Source organism: Scyliorhinus canicula, chromosome 13 (assembly GCF_902713615.1).
Source record: "Scyliorhinus canicula chromosome 13, sScyCan1.1, whole genome shotgun sequence".
Taxonomy (NCBI): domain Eukaryota; kingdom Metazoa; phylum Chordata; class Chondrichthyes; order Carcharhiniformes; family Scyliorhinidae; genus Scyliorhinus; species Scyliorhinus canicula.
This window is the reverse complement of record NC_052158.1, coordinates 65,794,196-65,811,481: the sequence shown is the minus strand read 5'-3', so window position 1 is coordinate 65,811,481 and position 17,286 is coordinate 65,794,196. Positions and strand designations below refer to the sequence as shown.

Genomic DNA, 17,286 nt, shown 5'->3' with positions numbered 1-17,286 from the left:
CAGCCGGGAATCGAACCTGGGACACTGGAGCTGTGAAGCATTGATGCTAACCACCATGCTACCGTGAGGCCCCTAATGACCTAGACTTGGGGGAATTTCAAAATTCATTGTACAATATTGAATTTTTAAAAAGCCCGTTCTCCAATTGGTTCCTCAACAAACTATTCTAGAAAACCATCTTGCACACATTTAGGAATATATTAGCATTAATGCTAATGTTTACCCAGTCTACATATAGATTGAAGTCACCCATCATTACTGTGTCACCTTTGTTACATGCATCTCTAATTTCCTGATGTATCCATTCCCACTGCTATTTGGATGCCTATAAACAACTCCTACTTCTGCTCTTCTGTTCCTTACTGTTTCGTAGCTCCACGCAAACTGATTCTACATCTTGATCTTCCGATCTAAGATCCTGTCTCACTAATGTACGGATCTCACCCTTTATTAACAATGCAACTCCACCGTTAATCATATCTTTCCTGAATGTGAAATACCCTTGAACTTTCAGTTCTCAGCGTTGGTCAACCAGCAGCCACTTCTCCGATTTTACCAACTTACTTCTATTTGTGCCATCAATTCACCTACCTTGTTGTGAATGTCGCGTGCATTCTCTGTCCATGCCTAGTGGTGCACCAAAGCAGACTTTCATGTTTTTTTTCTAAATTTAGAGTACCCAATTCATTTTTTCCAATTAAGGGGCAATTTAGCATGGCCAATCCACCTACCCTGCACATCTTTGCGTTGTGGGGGTGAAACCCAAGCAAACATGGGGAGAATGTGCAAACTCCACACGGACAGTGACCCAGAGCCGGGAGGACTGGTCTCATATTCAAGGCTTTTATTCTATTCAACATCAACTCACACTCACCCATCACCTCCCCTTCCCACTCATCACTCAACTACATTGGCTCTGGGTCTCTCAGTGTCTCAGATTTACAATCCCCCACAATGTGCACAAATCCCTCATTAATCTCATATTTTACTCTCACTGTAACCTCCTTGAGCCCTACATGCCAACTCCTGACACCTCAGTACTTCTGGGCCATGGAAGAGTGACAAATATTTGGGCCAGACACCGAGGGGGCGATTCTCCGAGCCGGGCCAGAGAATCGCCGCAACCGCGCCACGACGCCCCGACACCAGCGTGCGATTCTTCGAGGTGCGGAGAATCGGTGCCATTTGCGCCAACGCATTTGGCACGGCGCGGGCTGCTGGAATCGGTGGGGCCACCGATTCTCCGGCCCGGATAGGCCGAGCGGCCGCGCCTATACGACAGAGTCTCGCCGGCGCCATTCACCCCTGGTCGCTGCCGGCGGGAACTCTGGGCGAACGGTCGGGGGGAGGCCTGTGGTGGGGGGGGGGGCTCCTTCACAGGGGGAGGCCTCCGATGGGATCTGGCCCATGATCGGAGTCCACCGATCGGCGGGCCGGCCTCTCCCCTGCCCCCCCAGGCCTACTTTCTGGCACGGAAGGCCATTGAACACAGATGTCATCTTGAGTCAGGGCCGGCACGCTAAAGAAGTCCCCTGCGCATGCGCAGGATGGCGCCGCGAAAGGAGGCTGGAGCGGCGTGAACCGCTCCAGCGCCATGCTGGCCCCCTGTGCCAGAATCAGTCGTACCCGGGCCCGGTTCACGCCGTCGTGAAACGCGACGTTTCACGATGACACGAACACTTGGGCTCCATATTGGAGAATCGCCTCCCCTCTTGATTAAGTCTCTCTCTCTACTCTTTTTAATCAATAAATTAAACACAAATTACAGGGTGGCTGCCCCTGATGGGACACTGTAACTAAAATAGAACATCAAAATGAAACTTAACAAATTCAAATTGAAATATTATTTCCAAGGGGTGATGATGCACCCTAGCCGCTGTGGCAGGCAAAGCTTGTCAGTGGATACCGCCAAGGTCACCGGCCATGAACGTAGCCCCAGGAGAGGGGCAGACCGTCTCTCTTTATAAGTGCTCTAGTCTAATTTAACAATATAATGAACTTAACATTAACACATATTTCACTTAGCAATCTGAGAGGGGCGGCTAGCTGAAGGTGCAAACCAGAACTCATTGTTTGAAGAGAAGCTGCCCGGAATGGGCTGTGGTCCAGAACACCCTCGGTTGTTTGTGATCTCCTTGTGCTGGACGTTCTTGCAGCAGGAACATAATTGTACACTGCAAGGAGAAATGAACAGTGCAATGAAAGCAAGTGTTTGTAATTTCAGTGGTGAGTCGGGAGCTGGGAAGACGGAGAGCACAAAGCTTTTATTGCAGTTCCTGGCCGCTGTCAGCGGACAGCACATGTGGATTGAACAGCAGATCCTGGAGGCAACCCCGATTCTGGAAGGTAAAGCTTAACACTGGAAAACTGTGGTCAAACTGAGAGGACAGGAGTGGAAGAGGTACTTAACACTGTCACTCTGTCAAAGAAGGAAGCGTTTGATCTCCTAGTTCCTATGGAAATGTTAAGTGAGGGCTGGATCAGATTTAGTTGTGACCCCCGACAGCTGCTATTGTTAAACAGGCTGCCAAAACCTGCTGTCTAGACTTAACGCTGATAGAGGAAAAACTTGTAGTCTATGTGTTACGTCTGAACAGCGAGTAATGGGCTGCCAGCAACTGTGGAGGCATTCTGACACAGGCTGAGCGATATTAATAAGAATGATAATTCTTTGTCACAAGTAGGCTTACATTAACATTGCAATTAACTTACTGTGAAAAGCCCCTAGTCGCCACATTCTGGTACACAGAGGGAGAATTCAGAATGTCCAAATTGCCTAACAGCACGGGCGCGATTCTCTACCCCCCACGCCGGGTGGGAGAATAGCGGGAGGGCCTCCCGATGTTTTTCATGCCCTCCCGCTATTCTCCCCCCCCTCCCCATGCCTGAACCACGCCACAAATCGCTGCTCGCCGTTTTTTACGGTGGGGGGTGATTCTCCGAGGCTGATGGGCCGAGCGGCCGGGCCTTCACGCCCGTTTCAACACGGCAGCAAACACACCTGCTCACTGCCGTCGTGAAACGGGCGGCAGATGCCCGTTTGGGGCATCTGGGGGCCCGATTGGCACGGCAGTACCACGGCCATGCCAAGGCGGGCATAGGCCCGCGATCGGTGGGCACCGATCGTGGGCCGTGCGTCCATAACGGACGCACTCTTTTCCCTCCGCCGCCCCGCAAGATCAAGCCACCACGTCTTGCGGGTGGCTGAGGGAAAGGACGCCAACTGTCATCGGCCGCGTCAGCTGGCGTGGCGCTTGACGTGCAGCCTTGACGACCGTCGTTAAGGTAGCGCCGCCGTGAGGCACGGGGCCGCGCTACTAGCCCCGCCCGAGGGGGAGAATCGGCCCCGGAAGTGGGCATGAAGGCTGCCGTGGATCACGGCCTGTCCCACGGCAGCCTTTACGATTCTCCGCATTTTCACGCAGACACGGGGATAACGTGCAGACTCAGCACAGACAGTGATCCAAGCCGGGAATCGAACCTGGGACCCTGGAGCAGTGACGTAACAGTGCTACCCACTATGTTGCCTGGTATAAGAGCACAACATGATGGGGGGAAACTGGGGTGTTAGAGGCCATGGTTTAAAATCTCACAATATAGCTCATTGTTTTCTACACCAGACAGGCAGGCAGTGAAGAATAGAACTCGAGCCGAACCTTTACAGACTTGAGTCTTTATTTGCAGCAAACCACCATACAAACATGCACCTCCAAAGCAAACTGTGGGGTGACACTGAGGGCTAGTTTTCCAATATCCAGCCCAGCCCAGCTACCTTGTTGCTCTTTCTGACTGACGTGACTGCTTTGTGGGGAAGGTATTTGTCACGGATCTACTGAGAATTCAGTTGAGTCTGACAAAGCATGCTGATATATCAGGAGAAGGGGGAAATTTCCATTTTGTCTCTTGAGATGCTACGTTCAGAGTTGGGAGGAAGGACATGTTTCCTTTCAGTCCACAGCTGCGTGAGGGCAGGAAGTGAGTTCTGAACTGTTTGCAACCAATTAGCGAGTGTCACATGTAAGATGAATGCTCTCCTTCCTCTACATGGAGATACAGTTCCATATTGGGATACAGTTCCACATCAGGATACAGTTCCAAATGGGGATACAGTTCCAAATCTGTATATAATTCCACATGGAAATACAATTCCACATCAAGATACAGTTCCACATGGGGATACAGTTTTTTAAAAAATCATTTATGGGATGTGGGTGTCGCTGATTAGGCCAGCATTTATTGCCCACGCCTAATTGCCCTTCAGAAGGTGGTGGTGAGTTGCCTTCTTGAACCGCTGCAGTCCCTGAGGTGTAGGTACGTCCACAGTACTATCAGGGAGAGTTCCAGGATTTTGCCCCAGTGAAAGAACAGTGATATATTTCCAAGTCAGGGTGGAGAGTGATTTGGAGGGGAATCTCCAGGTGGTGTGGTGTTCCCAGATATCTGCTCTCTTGTCCTTCTAGATGATAATGGTCGTGGGTTTGGAAGGTGCTGTCTAAGTAATTTTCGTGAGTTCCTGCAGTGCATCTTGTAGATGGTACACATGACTGTCACTGTAGTGGAGGGTTTGATGTTTGTGGAAGGGGTAGTAATCAAGTGGGTTGTTGCGTCCTGGGTGGTGTTGAGCTTCTTGCGTGTTGTTGGAGCTGCACCCATTCAGGCAAGTGGAGAGCATTCCATCACACTTGTGCCTTCTAGATTGTGGACAGGCTTTAGGGGTCAGGAGATGAATTATTCACTGTAGGATTCCTAGCCTTCAACCTGTCCTCATAGACACAGTATTAACATGGTTAATCCAGTTCAGCTTCTAATCAATGGTAACCCCAGAATGTTGATTGTGGGGGATTCAGCGATGGTAATGCCATTGAATGTCAAGGGTCAATGATTAGATCCTCTCTTGTAAGAGATGGTCACTGCCTGGCACTTGTGTGGTGCGAACGTAACTTACCACTTGTCAGCCCAACCCTGGATACTGTCCAGGTCTTGCTGCATTTGGGCATGGACGGCTTCATTATCTGAGGAGTCATGAATGGTGCTGAACATTGTGCAGTCAGCTGTGAACGTCCCCACTTCTGACCATACGATGGAAGGGAGATAATTAATGAAGTAGTTGAAGATGGTTGGGCCGAGGACACTGCCCTGAGGAACTTCTGCAGTGATGTCCTGGAACTGAGATGGTTGACCTCCAACCACCACAGCCATCTTCCTTTGTGCCAGGTATAACTCCAACCAGCGGAGAGTTTCCCCCCCGATTCCTATTGACTCCAGTTTAGCTAGGTATCCTTGATGCCATACTCGGTCAAATGCTGCCTTGATGTTAAGGGCAGTCACTCTCACCTCACCTCTAGCATTTAGTTCTTTTGTCCACGTTTGAACCAAGGCTGCAATGAGGTCAGGAGCTGAGAGACCCTGACGGAACCCAAACTGAGTGTCCATGAGCAGGTTATTGCTGAGTAAGTGCCACCTGACAGCACTGTTGATGACTCCTTCAATCACTTTGTAGATGATGGCGAGTAGACTGATAGAGCAGTAATTGGCTCGGTTGGATTTGTTCTGTTTTTTGTGTGCAGGACACACCTGGGCAATTTTCCATATTGCCAGGTAGATGCCAGTGTCGTATCTGTACTGGAACAGCTTGGCTAGGGGTGCTGGAAGTTCTGGAGCACAAATCTTCAACACTATTGCTGGAATGTTGTCAGGGCCTAGAGCCTTTGCAGTATCTAGTGCCTTTAGCCATTTCTTGATATCATGCGGAGTGAATTGTATTGGCTGAAGACTGACATCTGTGGTGCTGGGGACCTCTGGAGGAGACCGAAATGGATCATGCACTCGCACTTCTCGCTGAAGATTGTTGCAAAGGCCTCAGCCTTGTCTTTTGCACATGTGTGCTGGGCTCCTCCATCATTGAGGTTGGGGATATTTGTGGAGCCTCCTCCTCCTCCAGTGAGTTGTTTAATTGTCCATCAACATTCATGACTGGATGTGGCAGGACTGCAGAGCTTAGATCTGATGCGTTCATTGTGGAATTGCCTAACTGTCAATTACTTGCTGCTTATGCTGTTTGGCACACAGGTAGTCCTGTGTTGTAGCTTCACCAGGTTGAAACTTCATTTTTCTATAAGCCTGGTGTTGCTCCTGCACTCTTCATTGAACCAGGGTTGATCCCCTGGCTGGTGGTAATGGTAAAGTGGGGGATATGCTGGGCCATGAGGTTGCAGATTGTGGCTGAGTACAATTCTGCTGCTGCTGATGGCCTACAACACCTCACGGATGCCCAGTCTTGAGTTGTTACATCTGTTCAAATTATATCCCACTTAGCACAGTGGTAGTGCCACACAACACAATGGAGGGTATCCTCAATGTGGAGACGAGACTTTGTCTCCACAAGGACTGTGCGGTGGTAAGTTCTACCGATACTGTCATGGACAGATGCATATGAAGCAAGCTGGTGAGGATGGCGTCAAGTATGTTTTTCCCTCTTGTTGGTTCCCTGCTGCAGTCCCAGTCTAGAAGCGATGTCCTTTTGGACCATGTCCAGATCGGTCAGTGTTGGTAATACTGAGCCGCTCTTTATGATGACATTGAAGTTCCCCACCCAGAGCATATTCTGCACCCTTGCCAACCTCAGTTCCACATAAAGATATAGATCTAAATCAAGATACAGTTCCAAATGGTGATACAGTTCCGCATCAAGACACAGTTCCACATAGAGATACAGTTCCATGTTAGGATGCAGTTGACAACAATATCATGTAAGGACCATACAAAAAAGGTTCAGTTCCACAAAGTGGACAGTCACCCCGTTGACAGTTTCTTGGGGGTGGGGGGGTGTTGCTCAGGGGGGGCTAGTTTCACATGAGGTACGAGTCAATGGACTGGGGTGAGCAGTTCCTTTGAGGCAAACTGTGTCACAGGAGGTTCATTTTCAATCAATGGTACGTTTCTGAGTGATACTGACTGCTCCTCACTGTCTATCTATTTAAATGTTATGTTAATTGTATATTTAACTTAAGGATAGGCAGGCGGTGGGTACTGATTAGGTATGTTGAGCGCATACAAAGAGTAAAGTTAGGTGGATTGGCCATGCTAAATTGCCCTTGATATCCAAAAAGGTTAAGAGGGGTTATTGGGTTACGAGGATAGGGTGGAAGTGAGGGCTTAAGTGGGTCGGTGCAGACTCAATGGGCTGAATGGCCTCCTTCTGTTCTATGTTCTAAACAAAGTATCAGGATTTGCATCTAGTTTCATACTACATCTTCTGACTTGGGATCCATTTAACACCCTGGGTGTGGTGATCTTATCCGATTGATGTTACTATTTGTCACAGCTTCTCTTAATGCTAATCTCCTTTACAGCTTTTGGAAATGCGAAAACTGTAAAAAATGACAATTCCAGTCGCTTTGGGAAATACATCGAAATCTACTTCAATGATGATGGGATCATGCAGGGTGCAAAGATCGAACAGTATTTACTGGAAAAGTCCCGAGTGTGTGGGCAGGTGAGCTCCCTTTGGTCTAACAAGGCAGTCAGTTCCTTTTTCACACTGGCTGCATGAGTGGTTTAACGCTGAGACTGAGAAGACAATGGAGTCAATGGTCAGGATGAGACCAACCCAGGGCAGCACGGTGGCACAGTGGTTAGCATTGTTGCCTCACGGCGCTGAGGACCCGGGTTCGAATCCCGGCCCTGGGTCACTGTCCGTGTGGAGTTTGCACATTCTCCCCGTGTTTGTGTGGGTTTCGCCCCCACAACCCAAAAGATGTGCAGGATAGGTGGATTGGCCACGCTAAATTGCCCCTTACTTGGAAAAAATAATTGAGTACGTTAAATTTTTTTTTAAAAGGATGAGACCAACCCTGAGTTATGAATTGATCATGAAATGTTAATCTCATGAAGCTGTGAATTGATTGAGTGACACAGTCAGCCTTCTCTTCCTCCTTTAGAATGGTGTTAACGTTAACCCGTGCCTGGTTCTGATGAGTCCCCGTTTATCAAACCATCTTGTGCCCTTAGGTCTTACCCATGCATCATGAGTAAAAGTGCTTGAAGGGGGAATCATTCTCAGGACTATGGAGGAAGGATAGGGTGGTATGAGCAGTTTCTTTTCTTTTTTAAATAATTTTTATTGAAAAATTTTGAATTTATACAACAACAACAAACCATACTAAAATACCAATGATAACAATAATGACAACAACAATCATGAACCTTCGCCCCTCCTCAATGAACAACCCAACATATTAACAACAACTTAAGTTAACACAATGTTAAGTTACATAACCGTAGCGAAAAAATATAGAAACTATTGACCAAGATACCTATCTTTGAGCCAGGAAGTCCAGAAAAGGCTGCCATCGTTTATAGAACCCTTGTATTGATCCTCTCAGGGCAAATTTGACCCTTTCCAACTTTATAAATCCCGCCATGTCATTGACCCAGGTCTCCACACTTGGGGGCCTCACATCCTTCCACTGCAGCAAGATCCTCCGCCGAGCTACTAGGGACGCCAAGGCCAGGACACCGGCCTCTTTCGCCTCCTGAACTCCCGGCTCTACCGCAACTCCGAAAATCGCGAGTCCCCACCCTGGTTTGACCCTGGATCCAACCACCCTCGACACCGTCCCCGCCACCCCCTTCCAGAATTCTTCCAGTGCTGGGCATGCCCGGAACATATGAACGTGGTTCGCTGGACTCCCCAAACATCTGGTGCACCTGTCCTCACCCCCAAAGAACATACTCATCCTAGTCCCGGACATGTGGGCCCGGTGCAGCACCTTAAATTGGATGAGACTAAGCCTCGCACATGAGGAGGAAGAGTTGACTCTCTCCAAGGCATCCGCCCAAGTCCCGTCCTCTATCTGCTCCCCAAGTTCCCCCTCCCATTTAGCCTTCAGCTCCTCCACTGACGACTCCTCCACCTCCTGCATTACCTTATAGATGTCAGACACCTTCCCCTCTCCGACCCACACCCCCGAAAAAGAGAACACAGCAACAACAGAATCCAGCAATAAAGTATTACAACTGACCCCGCAACCCCCAACCCCTAGTTCAAGTCCAGTTTCTCCGTCCGCGCGAAGGCCCATGCCTCCTCCGGGGAATCGAAATAATAATGCCGGTCCGAATAAGTTACCCACAGGCGCGCAGGCTGCAACATTCCGAACTTTATCTTCTTCTTGTAAAGCACCTCTTTCGTCCGATTAAACCCGGACCGCCGCTTAGCCACCTCCGCACGCCAATCCTGGTAGATCCGTACTACCCCATTCTCCCAATTGCTGCTCTTCACCTTCTTGGCCCAGTGCAGCACGCACTCCCGATAACTGAACCGGTGGAACCTCACCAGCACAGCGGGGGTTCATTCTCCTTAGGCCTCCTGGCCAGTACTCTGTGGGCTCCCTCCAGCTCCAAGGGCAGATGGAAAGACCCGGCCCCCACTAGCGAGTTCAGCATCGTAGCCACGTAGGTTGTCAGGTCCGACCCCTCCAGCCCCTCCGCAAGGCCCAAGATCCGCAGATTTTTCCACCTCATGCGGTGATCAAGTTCCTCGAAGCGGTTCTGCCACTTCTTGTGGAGTGCCTCGTGTCCCTCCACCTTACTCACGAGGATCCCGGCCTCCTCCTCTCGTTCAGTGGCCTGCGTCTGCAACACCTTGATGGCAGCACGTTGGGTCGTCTGAATCTCCGAGAGCCTTTTGTTCATTTCCTGCAGAGAGCTCAGTACCTCAGCCTTGAAATCTGCAAAACAGCGCAGGAGAGTAGCTTGTTGCTCCTGGGCCCACTGCTTCCACTCCTCTGGAGCTCCGCCGGCCGCCATCTTGGATTCCTTCCCCCGTTTTTTCTGGGGAGCTGCTGCCGTTTTTTCCCCCTTTCCACTCCGAGTTCGAGTCATGAACTGCGGCGAAAGTCGATCAGCACACCTTCTCCCACCAGGAGACGTCGAAAAATTTCCATTTTGGGCTCTAAAAAGAGCCGAAAAGTCCGTTTGAAACGGGAGCTCCCCAATGTGCGGCTTCCTACGTCATCGCCGCCACCGGAAGTCGGTATGAGCATTTTCAAGGAGCTAACACAGGCCTGATGGGCCGAATGACCTTCTTGTGTATTCAAATGCCATTCTGGAACGTGGCAGTGCCAACCTAGCACCCTGGCAGTGCCCTGACAGCTGGCAGTGCCACCTGGGCACCTCGGCAGTGCCAGCATGGCACCCAGGTGGCACTGCCAGAGTATCCAGGTGGCACCAGCAGAGCCACGGCATCACCCTGCCCAAATGGCATGCTGCTGGGGGTCTCCGATCCCCTTGGAAACCCCCATGAGCGCTATTCCACTTGGTCCCCAGAAATAGGGACCAGTGCTAAACTGCGCTCACCTGTGGTCCCCGAGGTGAAGAGATTGAAACCCAAAGCCTCAGGTATCTCGGGGATCTGCACGTTAGAGTAGGACTTACTGCCTCACTCTAATATGCAGATTTGCCAAAAAGTGATTCTCCTTGCAAAGTCTCGTGAGATTGCGGTGAATCTCGGGAGGCGTTGCGAGCCGGGTGGATTCCGGGAGTGGGGTCTGTTTTGTTACCTGTGTGGTAGGTAACGTGCTACTCAATCCTTGGTTAGTGATGAGGTCTTCTGAATCTCGATGAAGAAGACTCAAACTCGTCCAGTCATAACAAAAGATTTATTGAGTAACTATAACAATAATTGCATGAGTTCTTTACTTTAGCTTTGATGCTAGTGATAAGGTTAACAAGATCTAACTGCAGTAACTATATGTAACTCCACTAGCCATCTGAACTAATCTGATACTGCCCTGGTCATAGTGCACCCAAGAGAGAGTGAGAGACACAATGTGGTTGCTTTTTATACCCCTGTTGGTCCGGCCCCCTAGTGATCATGTGATGCTACTGATTACACATTAATCCCTTGTGTACATGCACATATAGCTGATTTAGCTCACTCGGCTAAATCGCTGGCTCTTAAAGCAGACCAAGGCAGGCCAGCAGCACTGTTCGATTCCCGTACCAGCCTCCCCGAACAGGCGGCGGAATGTGGCGACTAGGGGCTTTTCACAGTAACTTCATTGAAGCCTACTCGTGACAATAAGCGATTTTCATTTCATTTTTTCATATAGAGATCACTACATCCCCCTTTTTTTCCTCGTGTTACATATTTTCTATACAGTAAGAAGTCTTACAGCACCAGGTTAAAGTCCAACAGGTTTGTTTCAAACACAAGCTTTCAGAGCACTGCTCCTTCCTCAGGAGAATGAAGAGGTATATTCCAGAAACATATAGAACATAGAACAGTACAGCACAGAACAGGCCCTTCGGCCCTCGATGTTGTGCCGAGCCATGATCACCCTACTCAAACCCACGTATCCACCCTATACCCGTAACCCAACAACCCCCCCCCCCCTTAACCTTACTTTTTTTTAGGACACTACGGGCAATTTAGCATGGCCAATCCACCTAACCCGCACATCTTTGGACTGTGGGAGGAAACCGGAGCACCCGGAGGAAACCCACGCACACACGGGGAGGACGTGCAGACTCCGCACAGACAGTGACCCAGTCGGGAATCGAACCTGGGACCCTGGTGCTGTGAAGCATTTATGCTAACCACCATGCTACCGTGCTTCCCCAAAATATATATAGACAAATTCAAAGATGCCAGACAGTGTTTAGAATGCGAGCATTTGCAGGTAATTAAATCTTTACAGATCTTTACAGAACTGCAGACAGTTACCCGCAGATCCGACCAAGGAACACATCCGCCAACTCAACAGACTGATCAAGACCTTGGATCCAGACCTTCAGGGCACCTTACGTGCTCTCATCCCAGGTACATTGGAGTTGTCTACTGCCTCCCGAAAATACACAAGGCCGACACACCAGGCCGTCCTATTGTTTTAGGCAATGGGACCCTGTGTGAGAACCTCTCTGGCTACATCAAGCGCATCTTGAAACCCATCTTATAAGGAATGCCCAGCTTCTGTCGCAACACGACGGACTTCCTACAGAAACTCAGCACCCATGGACCAGTTGAACCAGGAACATTCCTCGTCACAATGGAAGTCTCGGCACTCTACACCAGCATCCCCCATGATGATGGCATTGCTGCAACAGCCTCAGTACTCAACACTGACAACTGCCAATCTCCAGACGCAATTCTGCAACTCATCCGCTTCATTCTGGGTCACACCGTCTTACCTTCGACAACAAGTTCTTCATCCAGACGCACAGAACAGCCATGGGGACCAAATCCGCACCTCAATATGCCAACATCTTCATGCACAAGTTTGAACAAGACCTCCTCACCGCACAGGACCTTCAACCGACGTTATACACCAGATACATCGATGACATTTTTTTCCTTTTGACCCATGGCGAAGAATCACTGAAACAACTACACGATGACATCAATAAGTTCCATCCCACCATCAGACTCACCATGGACTACTCTCCAAAATCAGTTGCATTCTCGGACACACTCATCTCCATCAAGGACGTTCACCTCAGCACTTCGCTTTACCGCAAGCCCACAGACAACCTCACGATGCTCCACTTCTCTAGCTTCCACCCTAAACACATCTACAGACGCTGAAAGATGCTCTTGTACGAACAGGATATGGCGCTCGACTCATCGATCGACAGTTCCAATGTGCCACAGCAAAAAAAACGCACCAACCTCCTCAGAAGACAAACACGGGACACAAACGACAGAGTACCCTTCGTCGTCCAGTACTTTCCTGGGGCGGAGAAACTACAACACCTTCTTCGCAGCCTTCAACGCATCATCGATGAAGATGAACATCTTGCCAAGGTCATCCCCACACCCCCTCTACTGGCCTTCAAACAACCGCGCAACCTCAAACAAACCATTGTTTGCAGCAAACTACCCAGCCTTCAGAACAGAGACCACGACACCACACAACCCTGCCATGGCAATCTCTGCAAGACATGCCAGATCATCGACATGGATACCACCATTACACGTGAGAACACCACCCACCAGGTACGCGGTACATACTCGTGCGACTCGGCCAATGTTGTCTTCCCCATACGCTGCAGGAAAGGATGTCCCGAAGCGTGGTACATTGGTGAGACCATGCAGACGCTGCAACAACGAATGAACGGACATCGCGCGACAATCACCAGGCAGGAATGTTCCCTTCCAGTCGGGGAACACTTCGGTAGTCAAGGGCATTCAGCCTCTGATCTCTGGGTAAGTGTTCTCCAAGGCGGCCTTCAGGACGCACGCCAATGCAGAATCGCTGAGCAGAAACTGATAACCAAGTTCCGCACACATGAATGCGGCCTCAACAGGGACCTGGGATTCATGTCACATTACATCCACTCCCCACCATCTGGCCTGGGCTTGCGAAATCCTACCAACTGTCCTGGCTTGAGACAATTCACACCTCTTTAACCTGGGTTTACCCCGATCTCGGGATCTGTAAAGATTTAATGACCTGCAAATGCTCGCACTCTAAGCATTGTCTGGCATCTTTGACCTTGTCTATATATATGTTTCTGGAACATACCTCTTCATTCACCTGAGGAAGGAGCAGCGCTCCGAAAGCTCGTGTTTGAAACAAACCTGTTGGACTTTAACCTGGTGTTGTAAGACTTCTTACTGTGCTCACCCCAGTCCAACGCCGGCATCTCCACATCATATTTTCTGTATGTGGTAAAGAAAATTGAACAAACATAATGGATGCAGTTTCCAACTGCATTACGTAAAATCAATGAGTTAATCAGTCAAATGTTAATACATTTAGTCTCTTCGGTTTTTCTTCTCGTTTGCTTGAAACAAGCAGACAAATGATGTTATGTACACGTTGTGATGATATCGATGATTATATAAAACCAATCAATATTTATGAGTTCAATCTTAATAAAAAAATTTGTGAGTCCAAACTTTATGAATTTGTTCGGTTGAGTTGCTTTCTTCTTCTGTTGTCGAAGTGGTGATGTTGATGTCGTCATTTCTTTGTGTGCGTCGTCAATGTTCTTGCGTGTGAGTGACCAACAAGTCATCATGAGATGTTCGAATGGTCGAATCACTTTGTTGTCTGATTTAGACTTTCTTTTTTTATCCTATGCTTGTGGTAGCGATTCTGTGTTACACCGTTGTCTGACCTGGACTTTTTCCTGTGCTTGTGGTATTGATCTAGTGTGTCATCTGCCTTGAAAGTTATTGTGCTTGCTTGTTCTGGAGCAGATGTGAATTTGTGAGATTTTTTTGTCATGCCATGGCATGTTTGTAGTCTTGTCATTGGTTTGCAGTGTGTTGTGGCATTGCCCTTCATGTGCAGAGTTGTAGGTAGGTAACATGTGCTACTCAATCCTTAGTTAATGGTGAGGTCTTCTGAATCTCGATGAAGAAGACTCAAACTCGTCCAGTACTAACAAAAGGTTTATTGACCACCGGGCACACATGACGGCAGCGAGATTGAGCAGGTTTTTTGGGGTAGAAGACAGTTGTATGAGGTGCAAGGGCAACCCTGCAAACCATGTCCACATGTTTTGGGCATGCCCAGAGCTTAGAGAGTTCTGGCAAGGGTTCGCGAGGGCAATGTCCAAGGTGCTTAACGAAAGGGAGGTGCCGAGTCTAGAGATAGCGATCTTTGGAGTGTCAAAAGACCCGGGAGTCCAGTGGGTGAAAGAGGCCGACGTCTTGGCCTTTGCCTCCCTAGTAGCCCGGAGACGGATTTTATTAATGTGGAGGGACTCGAAGCCCTCGAGTGTAGAGACTTGGGTTAACAACATGGCTGGGTTTCTCAGCCTCGAGAAAATAAAGTTTGCCGTAAGAGGGTCTACACTAGGGTTCTCTCAGAGGTGGCAGCCGTTCGTTAGCTTTCTCGGGGCCAATTAAAATGTCAGCAGCAGCAGCAATCCATGGGGGGGGGGGGGGGGGGGGGGGCGGAGGGGGCTTCATTGGGATGGTGTGGGAAGACTGAGTCGCGTGGGGTAATGTCTACTTAATTTTTATTGTGTATTCTATTTTTGCACTACGTTAATGTTCACTCTAGTTTGTTTTGTTATTATTGTTACTACTGTTTTATCATGAAAAATTCTGCAAAACCTTAATAAAAAAACTTTTTTTTTTAATTAAAAAAAAGGTTTATTGAGTACTATAACAATAATTGCATGTGTTCTTTACTTTAACTTTGATGCTAGTGATAAGGTTAACAAGATCTAACTGCAGTAACTATATGTAACTCCACTAGCCATCTGAACTAATCTGATACTGCCCTGGTCATAGTGCACCCAAGAGAGAGGGAGAGACACAATGTGGTTGCTTTTTATACCCCTGTTGGTCCGGCCCTCTAGTGACCATGTGGTGCTACTGATTACACATTGACCCCTTATGTACATGCACATACAGAGATCACTACAGGGTCTCCCAGCTTTCACCGGCTATATTGTGCCGCAGCGAGATGCTTTTCCGGCGCACTGAGATTGGAAGATCCCACCCTTAGTGTCCAAAGATGTGCAGGTTAGGTAGATTGGCCATGCTAAGTTGCTCTTTAATGTCCAAAGATGTGCAGGTTAGGTAGATTGGCCATGTTAAGTTGCTCTTTAATGTCCAAAGATGTGCAGGTTAGGTAGTTTGGCCATGCTAAGTTGCTCTTTAATGTCCAAAGATGTGCAGGTTAGATGGGGTTACCAGGATAGGTAGGCACTTTTTAAAAATGTGTTCATGGGTGTGGGTGATGCTGATTGGGACAGCATTTGTTATCCATTCCTGACAGCATTTAAGAGTCAACCACATTGCTGTGGATCTGGAGTCACATGTGGGATAGACCTGGAAAGGACAACAGGGCAACACGGTAGCATTGTGGATAGCACAATTGCTTCACAGCTCCAGGGTCCCAGGTTCAATTCCCGGCTTGGGTCACTGTCTGTGTGGAGTCTGCACTTTCTCCCCGTGTGTGTGTGGGTTTCCACCGGGTGCTCCGGTTTCCTCCCACAGTCCAAAGATGTGCAGGTTAGGTGGATTGGCCATGCTAAATTGCCCTTAGGTCCAAAAAGATTAGGTGGGGTTACTGGGTTATGGGGATAGGGTGGAGGTGTGGGCCTTGGGTAGGGTGCTCTTTCCAAGAGCCGGTGCAGACTCGATGGGCCGAACGGCCTCCTTTGGCACTGTAAATTCTATGATTTCCTTCCCTAAAGAACATTAGTGAACCATTTGGGTTTTTACAACAATCGACAATGGCTTCATGGTCATCGTTAGACTTTTAATTTCAAATTTTTTCTTGAATTCAAATTTCGCCATCTGCCCTGGTGGGATTCGTACCTGGGTCCTCAGAGCATGACTCTGGGTCTCTGGATTACTAGTCCAGCAACAATACCACTACGCCACTGCCTCCCCTCTTTCAGAGTATCAGTGCAGCCTTGATGGGCCGAATGGCCTCCGTCTGCTCCGTATGGACTCTATGGACTTTATAGATTCTAGATGGCCAGATGCCTCAAGACAGCAGAGAGCTGTGATCACCCGCACAAAACAACATGCTGCATGATGGCTGGTTACTGTCAAGTCTCAGGCATGCAGTGAACAAATTTACTTTGACCTCAAATTACCGCTCTTCTTCTCTGGTTGAGCAGAGGCTGATGCCTCCAGTGGAGATGTTGAGCAGATATAACTGGAGACTGCTTAATGACTAGAAGCACTTGTACAGCTGGATGCTCTAGATTGATACCTTGACTCTCATCTACTTTGCTGTAGATTCTTCGATTAATTGCTGTTCTCTGTATCACTTTCCATCACTCAGGCTCAGGATGAGAGGAACTACCACATATTCTATAGTATGCTGATGGGGATGAGCACAGAGAAGAAGAAGCTCCTCAGTTTAGGCACAGCGCATGAGTATGACTTCCTGACCAAGGTGAGACATATTGTCTTCGAACACCACCCCTCGATCATTACAAAAAGCCGTAACACTAATACAATGATACTGGCTCAGGATCAGCTTTTACATTGATTTGCAAGAATATATGAGGCACATTAGATATGAAGCTTGTCATGTTATCCCTCATATAAATTACTTATTGTGTCCTGAACTCTGAAAGAAAAAGAACATCAATAATGTGGAATCTTGTGAGCAAATTGATCTTGTAAAGGCAGAAGTTGTAGGCTACTTAGAATCATAGGCAAGAAATCCTGCGTGAGTAACACCAGTCCTGACTCCCCAAAGCCTGTCCACCACCTCCAAGGCACAAGTCAGGAGTGTGATGGAATACTCTCCATTTGCCAAGGTGAGTGCAGCTCCAACAACACTCATGAAGCTCAACATCATCCAG

General features: G+C 48.6%; 1 protein-coding gene across 6 annotated transcripts in view; it reads left to right on the top strand.

Annotated features, from left to right (window-relative positions):
• The window catches only part of LOC119976212 (unconventional myosin-VIIa-like), a 270,037-nt gene that overhangs the window by 58,894 nt on the left and 193,857 nt on the right, over positions 1-17,286 (top strand). For 5 of the 6 annotated variants that reach the window (XR_005462884.1, XM_038816529.1, XM_038816530.1 and 2 more), the window contains 3 exons: positions 2,225-2,346; positions 7,353-7,495; positions 16,758-16,871. Coding sequence is in view for 4 of the 6 variants with exons in the window: in XM_038816529.1 (XP_038672457.1) it covers positions 2,225-2,346; positions 7,353-7,495; positions 16,758-16,871 (379 nt within the window). In the remaining 2 variants the exon portion in view is untranslated. Of the gene's footprint in view, positions 1-2,224; positions 2,347-7,352; positions 7,496-16,757; positions 16,872-17,286 lie in introns of those variants that run through there. The other variant, XM_038816531.1, reaches the window with a different exon arrangement.